A 13,135-nucleotide genomic window follows, 5' to 3' on the forward strand; every position below is an offset into this window, starting at 1 on the left:
CAGAAAGGGCTCAAGGGCCAGAGCTGGATTTTCGGGAATAACTTCTTTATCTCTTCACCTTCCCTAACTCCTAAAACCTAAGCATCAAAGCATGTTGCTAGCCTTCCTGTATGTTAGAGAGGGACAGAGTTTTAAAACGAGGTGGCTGCATGGTCAACAGGAAGGCAACACTCCCCCCCCTTTCCAAACACACACAGAGGAGCCAGAAAACGCTTCACAGATATAAACACTTTTTTTTTTATTCTACATAAAATCCCATCCAGAAAAGGAAGCTGCTTTTCCACCTGAAGTTTTATAGAGGGGGTTGTGGCATAAAGGGTAAACTAAGCAGGCCAGAACGTCAGAAGAAGGCAACAGACGGACGGACAGTTCCACATCCACGAAGGCAAGAGAGCGAGGCAGCTTGTAAGGGCAGAGAGAGAGAGAGAGAGAGAGAGAGAGAGAGAGAGAGAGAGAGAGAGAGACAGAAGGACACTTGGCTTCACACAGCAACACAGCGATGCTACGAGACTCCAGGGGAGGCCTCCGCATAGATGGATCAATAAATGTCCTTTCCCTGTGAGGAGGCGGAATACTGGTGGTGGCACTTCAGGGCTCTCTGAATTAAAAAACAAAATACACATATACATACACACCCCAACAACTGGCAGGTTTGCTGCCTGGAGGGCAGAACAGCTTCCAGAGCACAGACACATCACGGATGGCTCAGGTTTTGACATGCAAGGAAAGCAGGGAAGGTCTGGAGGAGGAGCAAAGCAGCAGAGGCCACCGATGGCCAAGTGCCGCCACGCCAGGCTGCTTGCAGAAGATTTAGGGCCAGAAAATGTGGGGAAGAAGTAAGCGAATGGCAGAGAGCAGTCTACAAATGTAAATTGCACGTGCTCTGCAGAAAGAGGGTCTTTGGCCCCTGCCCCAGCTGATGCAGGGGGAAGGAAGGTCTGTGGTCCTGCAGCGAGAGAGAGGGAGACGACGACCTCAGACTACAGAAGGACCACACATTTGTTGATACAACTGCCATGTGGGACTCAAAAAAAGGCAGGTCAGAGCCTGGAGTAGTTCTGCAGTAGGTGCAGCTGAGGTCCTCTCAGGAGCGGAGCAGGCCTCATCCTGCTCGTTCCAAAGGACGCAGCTTGTGAGCAGAGCACGTTCTCTCAGGAGGCAGAGCAAACACCTTGTTAAAAAGGTCTCATTGCACTCCGATGGCTAAGGGAGGAGAGGGCGAGCTCTGGATCCAGACAATGGCAGTGTTGCTTTTCTCCAAGAGACCTGCTGGTGCTGGGAAGCAGCTGGAAGAGCGGAGTTAAAAGACCGGGGTGGGGGTTGGCACTTGCTGCATTGCATATGTAACTGGCACCACCCTTAATGGGCTCTGGGAGAGGGAGGGAGGGAGGGTGGGCAGAAACCCCTCTCCTCGTCGCAGGGACAGGAGCCAACCATGGCTCTCTTGATGTTGGGCTGCAACTCCCATTCCAGCCATATTGGTCGGGGCTGATGGGAGTCCTGCATTGCAGGGAGTCGACCTAGATGAGCCTTTGGGTGCCTTATAGTTCTGCGGTTCTGAGTTGGGAAGGCAGGAACATCTGGTTTCCCACCCCTGTGCACCCCACAGCTTCTCCCCTGACCCCCTGGCCCAGGGACAGATGGATTCATCACATGTTCTGCATTTCCAACAGGGTGAGCTGTTTGCTCAGTCACCCCTGTGAGCAGCTTGCCACCATCACCTACTGCTAGCAGGCACAACCGGGTGGGTGTGCTTTTGGCAAAGGGAGTAACTGGTCTGGCAAGGTGCACACAGACTCGTGCAGAGAGATGCTAGGCACAGTCTTGCACAGGACAGGGAACCTAGCAGTCGGCACAGAAGTGCAGAGTCGAAAGAGACCCCAGTGGGTGATCCATTCCAACTACCTGCAGTGCAGGAATGGTCAGGGATGATGGGAGTTGGGAGGGGCCAGCAACATTTGGGGAAGCCAGAGACTAGCAGCTCGAGAAACTCAGTTACAGATCTTAAGTCCATGGAGGGTTTCCCTGAGAGGGTAAAGCTGCCCACATGCAAAGTGTTGAATCGGTGCCACTGGGAACATTTTGGAAATTCTGGAAGGAGGCGCCGTTTCACACCTGGAAATTCAAAACACGAGCTTTGCTGCTGTGTAGGGTTTGAGAGAGAGAGCCACAGCACATTTGGACAGGAAGCTTCATGGACTGCAAACTGCAACCCCCTCCACCCCCCCAAAAAAACTCAGGACGCTATTCAGCATAGGCCTGAAAATCTTGAGAGAACATCTAAAAATAATGGGGACGTAGCATTGACAGCCTGCTTCTATTGACAGGTGGCTGCTGCCTGCTTCTAAAAGTGTCCTTTACAAAAATAAAAAAACATTGCATTTGATTTAAATCTAGAGTTGCGCACCACCCCGCGGCCGACTTAAGTGAAAAGGTGGCACCCTGTTTTAAATAAATAGACAGGCCTTGATGGCGTAGGGCAAGAACCTGGCAGGAAAAAGAAGTGGCTCAGAGTAGAGTCATAAGGGACTAGCTTGCCCATTCTGTGGCTGGAGAGAGCAGCGGATGGAAAGAGAAAGAGGAAAATATTGGCCCTTCCCCTGGGAGAGAGCAGGGTCCAATTTTGCACACCTTTGTTGGCAAACTCACCTATGAAGGCAGAGAGGAAAGAGAAGAAAGAGAGGGACCTCACTGGGATGGAAAGAAAACACAGAGGAGGTGAGTCCTTGGCCAGTGGAAGCGAAGGGAGGGGGTGTCCCTTTGAGGAGATCAGGTGGGGAAATTGCATGTGCCTGTGGCCTTCCTCCCACCCCCCACCCCACTGCACTGGACACGCAGCATTAACACGAACAATCATGCATAAGAGACGGGAGCAGTGCTGGTGGGCCAGTTCACCCCGGGGTGGTGGCTGCTGCTGCTGCTGCTTCTGCTGCTGCAGGGTCTGGGGGTTGCGGCTGTCTGGCTGGGCCCAGGCACTCTCCAACTCTGCGCCCCCCCCAAAAAATAAGAGTCCTGGGCTTCTAGCCGAAAATCCCGCCAACCGTTGAGGCGATCACAATGCCCAGCACCACGCAGCAAATGATGATCATGATCTTCTTCTGCAAAGAGAGGAGGAGAACATCAGACAACCTCTAGGCTGGGGCAGGCCACTTGCCCATCTAGTCCAGCCTCCTGTTCTCTAATGGCCAACCAGATGCCGCCCTCAAGGGAAACCCACAAACAGGATCTGAATGCAGCAACAACTCTCCCCCTCCCGTGATTTCCAGCAGCTCACATTCAGAAGCACTGCTGCCTCCGACTGTGGCATTCTGGCAAGTAGCTGTGGATAGCCAATTTGGCTAATTCTCTTTCCCCCCACCCCATCTAAAATAATTTTTATTAAGTTTTCGATTTTACATTTCAAAATAAACAAACTTTAAAATATCCAGAGACCTCCCTCATTCTCCTTCCATGGCTCATTTTTTGTATCATACATCCCTGCATATTTTACTACAACCGTTCAAATCAGTTTTCCACTTTTACATCTGTCAAAGATTATTTACTCTCTTGAATTTATTTTAGTGCTGCCAGCATTTTCAGCTGTATAGTTATTTTCCATATATTCAATAAATATTCCATAAGATGAATGTTCTTCTTGCTCTCTTATTCTATATGTTAAATCTACAAGTTCTGCATCATCTGTCAATTTAAGTTGCCAGTCCTCTTTAGTTGGGACCTCGCTCACTTTCCACTTTGGGGCTAACAAAACATGGGCCGCAGTTGTTGCATACATAAATAACCTTTCCTGACACCTAGGAATTTCAAGTCTGGGTTATCCCCAACAAAAAGGATTCTGTTTTTTTTGGGGGGAAAGTAGTTTTCAACATTTTTTTCCAATTCATTATAAATCATTTCCCAATACACTTTAAACTTTTTATATGTCCACCACGTGTGGAAAAAACATTCCCTCTGCTTTTTCACACTTCCAACACATATCTGATTCTGTTTTATAAATCTTAGCCTACCTAAAGTAAAGGTAAAGGTACCCCTGCCCGTACGGGCCAGTCTTGACAGACTCTGGGGTTGTGCGCCCATCTCACTTAAGAGGCCAGGGGCCAGCGCTGTCCGGAGACACTTCCGGGTCACGTGGCCAGCGTGACATCGCTGCTCTGGCGAGCCAGAGCTGCACACGGAAACGCCGTTTACCTTCCCGCTGGTAAGCGGTCCCTATTTATCTACTTGCACCCGGAGGTGCTTTCGAACTGCTAGGTTGGCAGGCGCTGGGACCGAGCAGCGGGAGCGCATCCCGCAGCAGGGATTTGAACCGCTGACCTTTCGATCAGCAAGTCCTAGGCGCTGAGGCTTTAACCCACAGCGCCACCTGTGTCCCCCTTAGCCTACCTACTCGGAGTTAAATACCATCTATGGAGCCAGACCACGATATTTGGCTGGTGATACACCGCGATGTGGAAAAGCTGATATCGCCCAAGCCTATTGGTGGCCTTTGCTGCCTGCAATGCTTCTTTATCTGCAAGGCACTAACTTACCCGCCTGGCTTTGCTCTGGTACTTGACTGCTTTCTTGGTGTCCGAGACGGCCCTCTCCACGTAGTCCACCGAGTGCTCCACGTTGTATTCAATGCGGTCAATCATCTCACCCTACGCAGCGGAGGACGCACATACGTTGCTCTTGTTTTAACAAAGCCACTGGCAGGAGCCTCCGCCTGCTCCCCTTTCCCTCCTGCCTGCTCACAAACATCTTCACTGGGGGTTTGCAAGAGGGCAGATTCTCCCACTACCCATTTCAAGGCGTTCAGTCCCAGACCTGCCAGTAGGAAGGAGAGAAGGAGGAGGAAATGGATTAAATTGAGAACCAGTATAGTGGTTAGAGTGTTGGACTAGGACCTAGGACTGGGAGACCTCGGGCCAGTTATTGCCTCTTAGCCTAGTCTACCTCGCAGGGATTAAATGGGCAGAACCATGTCCTGCTACTTTGAGCTCCATGGAGGGGGAAAAAAGTAGGATGCAAATGCAATAAATAAAAAGAAATAATAAATCACAGGCAACAGGGAGTCTGGTTTTGCAGAGAAAACATTCAAAGAGACAGGAGGGAAAGGCTCCACAAAGTCAGTGATACAAAGACCACACATGTTCCAGCAGCACACCAGGAAGGCAGCAAGGATAAGGACCACAAATGCATGCAGGAAGGAACACAGATGCAGCACAACCCATTTCCAGGTCTTACTCCTCTTGACCCACCTTGGCTGGCAAAACCAGAAACGGGTGCCCTCCCACAGGCTGCCCGTACCAAGCTGCTCCAAGACACAGCTGAGGAAGGAGGCCGAACCCCCCTTCTGCTAGCCCCCTGATCCTGTTTCCCCATGGGGGGGGGCAGAGCAAATTGGTCCGCAGCAGGGACAGGAAGCATAGTGAGCCTTCCACTGCATGCAGATAAATTGAGAGACCTCAAGCAGGGCTCTGGTTTCAGAGGGCTGTATCCCACACCTTGCCCTACTCAGAGCAGGAAATGACTGAAGAAGAGCTCCGGTGGATCAGGTCAAAGGGGCCCATCGAGTCCAGCATCCTGCTCACACAGTGGCTAGCCACATGCCCAGCACAAGAGCCCTCTCCCCTCCTGTGGTTTTCAGAGGCATCACTGCCTCCACGGCTCATAGTCAGCCATGGCCCCCTCCTCCTCCATGAATTTCTCTAATCCTCTTTTAAAGCCATCTAGGTTGGTGGCCGTTACTGTCTCCTGCGGGAGGGAGTTCCACAGTTTAACTCAGCGCTGTGTGAAGAAGTCCTTCCTTTTATCCTGAGTCTTCCAAGATCCGGTTTCGTTCCGATTGTCCACCTGTTCTAGTCCTCGCTTCTCACTGGCATCATAGGGGACACACAACACCAGGCATGCAGGAACAGCACAGGCATGCAGCAGCCTCAGCGCAGGGAGCTGGGGGGAGGGGACATTACCTGCCAATGCCTGGGTGCCCTTCTCCAGGTGTGCACAGCAGCATGGGGGGGGGGATAGAAAGAGGGGTCAGGAGGGGCAGGCGCTGAGCTCCAGGAATGGAGGGTTGTCATCAGCTCACCTCTGCTCAGAGAAGACCCACTGAAATCAACAGGCCGACATTAGTCATGCCATTCAGTGGGTCTGCTCTTGAGTAGGACTAAAGTTGCAGAAAACCCTGATTCTCACCTCAAAGAGGAAACCTCTTCAAGGTACTGCATTGCAAGGCGCCTGCTACTGATGGGGCCCACGGACCTTGATTTACATATGCTAATTTATTTTTTAATATCACAGAAGGGAAGGGAAGCAACTCCCCTTCCGACCCATCTAACAAAGCCCTAAAGTGATTTGCACCGTAGCCAGATCCCCACAAAAATCTATTCAGCCAATAAATCCCCCTCCAATTTATTCAATTCCCGCCCCACCATCAGAATTCATTTATTGCAGGGGGTCAGACTACAGGTATACGACTCTTTGGGCTCCTTCCAGCTTTATGATCCTGTGTGGTATCTACAAAAGATCATTCTAAATTAACCCCCCAAATGAATATCCTACCCACTAACTCAGATTTTATTTTATTTTTATTCGTTTGATGTATATATCCGCCCCCCTTCATCACAAGATCTCAGGGTGGTTCACAGGATAAAAACACAAGGTATAAACACAGGTTAATAGTTAAAACGAAAACAACCACAAAATAACTCCCTCTCCCACAAACATATGTAAAAGATCACACAAACCCATTTCAACATACCCAAAGTAATTGGCCCACCTGGAAACAATTGGGGGTCCCATGAACCCCAACCCAACTGGATCTGCTCCAATTCACTGGCTGCATTTCGCAGCCGGGAGGTGGGAGCAGATGAGATTTGCGACCCTATGCCATGTGTTTTGCCAAAGATTTCTAAGGGAGATAGGTGGGGGAGCAGCGTGGGGGGCAGCTGCCTGCAGCCTAAAAATTTCCTAGAGACAATGGATAAAACAAATACCATTAGATGTACAGTGGTACCTTGGTTCTCAAACGCCTTGGTACTCAAGCAACTTGGCACCAAACACTGCAAACCCGGAAGTAAGTGTTCCGGTTTTTTCGGAAGCCAAACATGCTCCGTTTTGTGTGTCATGCTTCCAATTTGAGTGCCGCACTTCTGTTTTGAGTGTTACACTGAGGTCTGTCTGTTTTGGCTATTTATTTTGCGTTTTTGTGGCTCTTTTCATTTTGCTTTTGTGACTGTGTGGAACCAGTTCAGCTACTGATTGATTGATTGATTGATTGTGTTACTGGATTACATTGCTTACTGCTTTCATTTTATGGATCAATGTTAAGATAGTAAAATTCATGCTAAATTGCTGTTTGAGGGTTGTTTTTAAAAGTCTGGAACAGAGTAATCCCATTTTGCATCACTTTCTATGAGAAAGCATGACTTGGTTTTGGAATGGACTTCCGGAACGGATTAAGTTTGAGAACCAAGAGACCACTGTACTGCTGGATAAGTGTTTCATGGTTCTTGTATTTGTTGAAAAGCCAATCAAAAATTGTTTTTAAAAAACCCTGATCTACACTGACAGACAGCAGCTCTCCCAGGTTTCAGGAGCAGAGGTATTTTCTTTCCCTTCACCAGCAGGTCCCCGGATGGGTGGAAACAATGTAAAATTCAGAGTTAAAACACATCACAAGGATAGGGTAGGAAGTCCTGAAACAGGCAGATACCAGGTGCCCAAGGCCAGGGTGAATCGATTCACATCGGAAGAGGCTGCTGGATCAGGCCAATGGCCCATCCAGTCCTGCATCCTGTTCTCAGTGTGGCCTGTGGGGAACCAGCAAGCAGGATCCGAGCACAAGAGCATCGCTCTTCCCTCCTGGGGTTTCCGCAGCAACTGGAAACTGCTCCGCCCACTTTGGCCTCTGGCCCCGCCCATGACTGGCAGGTGGCTCCTGAAGGTGACACAGCCCTCGGGGCCAGCCATTGGTTCCTCGACCTGCCAGTCCCAGGGGTCCACTTTGCAGTTTCCCACCCCTTTCTTCCTTCCCACCCCCCAGATCAGCCCTTACCTGGCTCTCCACTAGCATGGCCATGTCCATGAACATATCGTGCAACTCCCGGATGCTGTTCTCGAGCTTGATGATCTCGCTGTGCCGAGTCTCGATCTCGTTCAGCGCCTGCTTCGTGATGTTGGAGTCCATGATGATCTGGGGACGAACCAAGGCAGGGCGTGAGCAGCCATTGGAATCGGGGACCCCCAGGCTCCAGATCTCCAATATTTTTCTCACCACCACCACCCTGCCTCGCCCCGTCTTGCGTGACTCAGATGGAGAGAGTCTCACAATCCTGCCAGACCGCAGAAGTCGCTTCCTTGAGAATCGCGGCTTCCGTGAAAAAGGAAATGAAATGGCGTTCCTAGGCAAGAACGGATAGCTCAGTTGGTTAGGGCGTGGTGCTGATGGCGCCAAGGTTGCAGGTTTGATTCCTGTATGGGACAGCTGCATGTTTCTGCATTGCAAGGGGGGGGGGCGGGTTGGCCTAAATGATCCTCAGGTTCCCTTCCAACTCTACCATTCTGTGTTTCTATGGTTCTAGGCACTTAGGGTTTGGAAGTGATGTTTGGAAGTGCACTTGTGTCACATCTGCAGAAGTCCCAGGAATAAGTCCGGGGTGGGCGGGTGCTGAATAAAATTTACAGGGTTCAGGGACTGACACTCACTTGGTGTGGGGGCAAGTTGAGAAATGACTCTAGGTGATTAAGCAGGCTTTATTGTTCTCTTTTTTCCATGCCACAGATGGTTAACGCAGCCTGTCAGCATGGTTTGAAAGTGCAGTAATTTTATTGACACGAAGAAGTCCATGCCTGGGCAGGAGACCTGGGCCTGCCTAGACGACCTTGAGTGCCATGTGAAAAGCAGGAGAGAAAAAAACTAACAAGGCTTTGCCTCAGCGGCTGGGCTGGCAGCTTCTATCTGAGAAACGTTTGCAAGGCTGCAACTCCAGTGGTAGAGAGCAGCCTCTGTTGCACGGGATGGCAATTTGGGCCGAGGTCTCAGCAAATGCCCTTGGTGGTCTCCCCACTGTGGCAAAACAGTTGCCCGCAGACTAGCTGGATCTACATTCACCTTTTAAATGTTATTAGAATGATAATATCGTTCTAAAACATCAAGAGAGGAAAAAACCCATTTGGTTTCCTTTCGCTTCCTTTCCACAAAGTCTACCACCTGGTTTGTGATAGCTAGTTGCTCTGCAGTGTCCTCTGGCATCACATTTTAATAGCGCATTATTAACGTTAAAGATCATACGGCTGTATGGTTCTCAGGACCATTCCTTAACTTTTTCTTTAGTATTAAAAACCATGAGTGTAGATCTGCCCTCTGCCAGGTCAAAGAGGCGGCACTTCTAAAGCAACGCCCATCTGAACAAAGAACGTCTTCATTGGTACCTCAAATCTGAGACTTAAGACTAGCAAGATCACAAAGCCTGGGGGGGGGGGGGCAGGGACACACATACCCCAGAAGAGAAAATGGCAGGGTTCCCACTCTCCAACATGTCCTCCAATTCCTCACTGGTGGTGGTTCTGCCAGCTGCAAAGGACACAGAGAAGTCAATGCATCCCTTTCTTTCCAACATGCTGCAGTTTGAGCAGTGGTCTGGGGTCATGGTGTGTGTGTGTTTATGTGTGTGTGCAAAAAGACTCCTTACTGTTTATTCTGCAGGGTCCCAGACTCTGGCATCCTGGAGCTGCCCAATCAGCACAAAAGGGAAGCTTTCTAGGCACTGAGAATAAGTCTTCTCAGCCTTTGTGCTGGAACGCAGTGAAAGAAGGGGAGGCAGCCTCAAAGGAGGGGCTCCCAGGGTCCCTCAGGAGAAGGTGCATGGAAGAGCACCAAGGAGGACTTGCTCCATATGCTCCAAAGCTAAGCATTTAGGAACTCTGACAACACAAAGGGTATTTCAGTTTCAAGAAAATGGGGTACAAGTTATGGAACTTAACACAACTTAAAATCACTTCAAAAGAAGGTACTGGAGGACTCTACTCGCCCAGGGACATGCACAGAAAATAGTAGCTAGCTGAAAAGCAGCATATGGCGATCCACACTGCTTGTTGCAATGCCGTCCCATTACTTATTTTTATTTTTGTTACCTTAGAAGGCTCTATAACCTTAGAAGGGGAATGGCTGTGGCTCTCATGAAGGGACCCTGCTCTCCTGAATTTACCATGACACCACTGGGTTTGAGGACAGGCCATGCTTCTCTTCGTTAATATTTTATTTATTTATTAAGTCTATATACTGCCCTTCATCAGAAGATCTCAGGGGGGTTCATGATATCAAAATACAAGATAAAAGCACAAATACAGTGGTACCTCTGGTTACGTACTTAATTTGTTCCGGAGGTCCGTTCTTAACCTGAAACTGTTCTTAACCTGAAGCACCACTTTAGCTCATGGGCCTCCCGCCGCTGCCACGCAGTTTCTGTTCTCATCCTAAAGCAAAGTTCTTAACCCGAAGTACTATTTATGGGTTAACGGAGTCTGTAACCTGAAGCGTATGTAACCCGAGGTACCACTGTAAATAGTTAGAACAAAAAACTAAACAAAATACTGCCCAAGCCTGGTCCCACATTTAAAAGTATGTTGATCAGCCAAAGGCCTGTTCAAAGAGGAACGTTTTCGCATGGCACCTAACGATGTACAGTGGTGCCTCGCAAGACGAAAAAAATCCGTTCTGAGAGTCTCTTCGTCTAGCGTTTTTTTCGTCTTGCGAAGCAAGCCCATTGACGGATTAGCGGATTAGTGCTATTAGCGGCTTTTAGCGGCTTAGCGGATAAGCGGCTTAGCAGCTTAGAACAAGGGAGGGGGAAGGGGAAAAAAAACCGCAGGAACTCGCAAGACATTTTCATCTTGCGAAGCAAGCCCATAGGAAATTCGTTTTGCGAAGCACCTACAAAACGGAAAACTCTTTCGTCTAGCGAGTTTTCCGTCTTGTGAGGCATTCGTCTTGCGGGGCACCACTATATAATGAAGGTGCTAGCTGAACCTCCGTGGGGACAGCATTCCACAAATAGGGAGCCACTGCAGAAAAGGCGCATTCTCATGTTGCCACCCTTTGGGCCTCTTGTGATTATGACCAGAGAGTCCGGGTTGGATTATATAGGGAGAGGCGATCCTTGAGGTTTAGTCAATGTTTCTGCTCAGTTCCTACAGGATCTGCCTTCAAAAGGCGCTTTTGCTCATCTTCACAATCTTCCTTTTAGCCTCAGCAAGTAAAAGTGAAGATTGCAGACTGCCCCCTCCCTGTGCTCTGCCCTAGATCCCCCCCCCCATCAGCTCATCTCCAGCTAAGGCTGCCGATTGGCTCCATCCCCTCTAGCCGGCTGCCCGCCTTCCCTCCCTCCTGGCAACCGGCTCTCCTCTGATTCCCAACTTCTCCCACTCAGTCCTTCTATTCTCATCTCTCCCAATCTCACCTCCACCCCCTTACCTGTTCCCGCCAGCTCCTCACATGCCCACCCCCTTCGCACTGGCAGCCTGAAAAAAGCCACATGCGAGCAGATCGCCTCAAGACACTGCACAACTTATCTGCCACCAGGGATGCCTTGCTGGCCACATAGCCCAAAGGCCGGGCGGAGGGGCTGGCTGCGGCATGCCCTGAGAAGCCAAGCAGGTAAGGCATGACCCGCAGGAAGGAAAGAGTCGCAGACCTGTTGGACGCAGAGGGATGGTGGGAAGGCTCAGAGCCCAGGGACTCGTGGTGAGACAACAATGAATGGTCAGAGGAAGAAGACTGGGAAGTGAAGGTGTCGGAAGCTGAAGAGGTAACAGGGTTTAGTGAGCAGGGAGAGTCTGTGGCAGAAAGGAGTCAGGCAATAATAACAATAATTTATTATTTGTACCCCGCCCATCTGGCTGGGTTTCCCCAGCCACTCTGGGCAGCTTCCAACAAAGACCACTAAAATGTCACACATTAAAAACTTCCCTGAACAGGGCTGCCTTCAGATGTCTTCTGAATGTCAGGTAGTTGTTTATCTCTTTGACATCTGCTGGAAGGGCATTCCACAGGGCAGGCGCCACTACCTTCTGCCTGGTTCCCTGTAGCTTTGCTTCTCGCAATGAGGGAACTGCCAGAAGGCCCTCGGTGCTGGATCTCAGTGTCCAGGCAGAACAATGGGGGTGGAGACGCTCCTTCAGGTATACTGGGCTGAGGCCATTTAGGGCTTTAAAGGTCAACACCAACACTTTCAATTGTGCTCGGAAACGTACTGGGAGCCAATGTAGGTCTTTCAAGACCGGTGTTATGTGGTCTCGGCGACTGCCCCCACTCATCAGTCTAGCTGCCGCATTCTGGATTAGTTGTAGTTTTCGGGTCACCTTCAAAGGTAGCCCCACACAGAGCGCATTGCAGTAGTCCAAGCGGGAGATAACTAGGCAATGAAGAGTCACAGGTGTCTTCCCCTCCTGCTGTGACCAGCTCCCCTTCCCTCTTGTCTCCCTGAACCAGAAGAGGCATGAAGAGGGAAGAGGAGTAGTTGGCTTCATGCAGGCGCAGTCTCAGATTGCCTGGAGAGGAGGGGACTTGGGGAGGTGAGGACCTTCAGTTTCAGCAACTGCTTCATGGGGGCAAGATCTACTAGAAATGAGTTGCTGTGCTCATTAGGCCGGACACTCCTGTGCAGATCTCGTTTTTGCTAAGAAAGTTTCCACACAGGAAGGTGTGTCTGGGGTGAGGGTGGTTCAAATGGCTGAGCTTTTGAGTGTTGCTGAGGTGGTGTTTGTTTGTTCCAATTAATTAGAAGCAGAATTTGAAAAGGTGTGCCAGACACAGCACAGTGTTACCTAAAACCACCCTTTTCTTATAGCCAAGATCTCCCTAAAATGTTTAATCCCATTCAGTCCTAGTCAGCCAAAATCCTCCTGCAACGCTTTCTCCTTACAGCAGGAGCGTGGTGCCTCCAAACAGAGTTGAACTACCAATGCCCATCTAGTCCAGCATCCTGTTCCCAAATGTTGGGTGATAACGGTGAAGCCGGTGCCTCCCCCACAACGCAGCATTGCCCGGGATTCATCACTCTGGTGTCCCATCACACTGATGTGACCCATATCCAAGGACGACTAGCAGAGTCCAAACAGACTGAGCCTAATTTAATGCGCACAAAATCAAACGTAA

At 49.9% G+C, this 13,135-nt stretch overlaps 1 protein-coding gene across 2 annotated transcripts in view; it reads right to left on the reverse strand.

Moving 5' to 3' along the window:
* Positions 1-213: 213 nt before the first annotated feature.
* The window catches only part of STX1A (syntaxin 1A), a 40,756-nt gene continuing 27,834 nt past the window's right edge, over positions 214-13,135 (reverse strand). The window contains exons 7-10 of one of the 2 annotated variants that reach the window (XM_081889568.1): positions 9,480-9,553; positions 8,036-8,173; positions 4,527-4,637; positions 214-3,098 (exon numbers count right to left, since the gene is read on the reverse strand). In XM_081889568.1, the coding sequence (XP_081745694.1) occupies positions 3,021-3,098; positions 4,527-4,637; positions 8,036-8,173; positions 9,480-9,553 (401 nt within the window). In that variant the 3' untranslated portion in view covers positions 214-3,020. Of the gene's footprint in view, positions 3,099-4,526; positions 4,804-5,948; positions 6,088-8,035; positions 8,174-9,479; positions 9,554-13,135 lie in introns of those variants that run through there. The other variant, XR_014163128.1, reaches the window with a different exon arrangement.

Source organism: Podarcis melisellensis (genome assembly GCF_964234715.1).
Source record: "Podarcis melisellensis genome assembly, chromosome: 15".
In the NCBI taxonomy this organism is placed as follows: Eukaryota; Metazoa; Chordata; class Lepidosauria; order Squamata; family Lacertidae; genus Podarcis; species Podarcis melisellensis.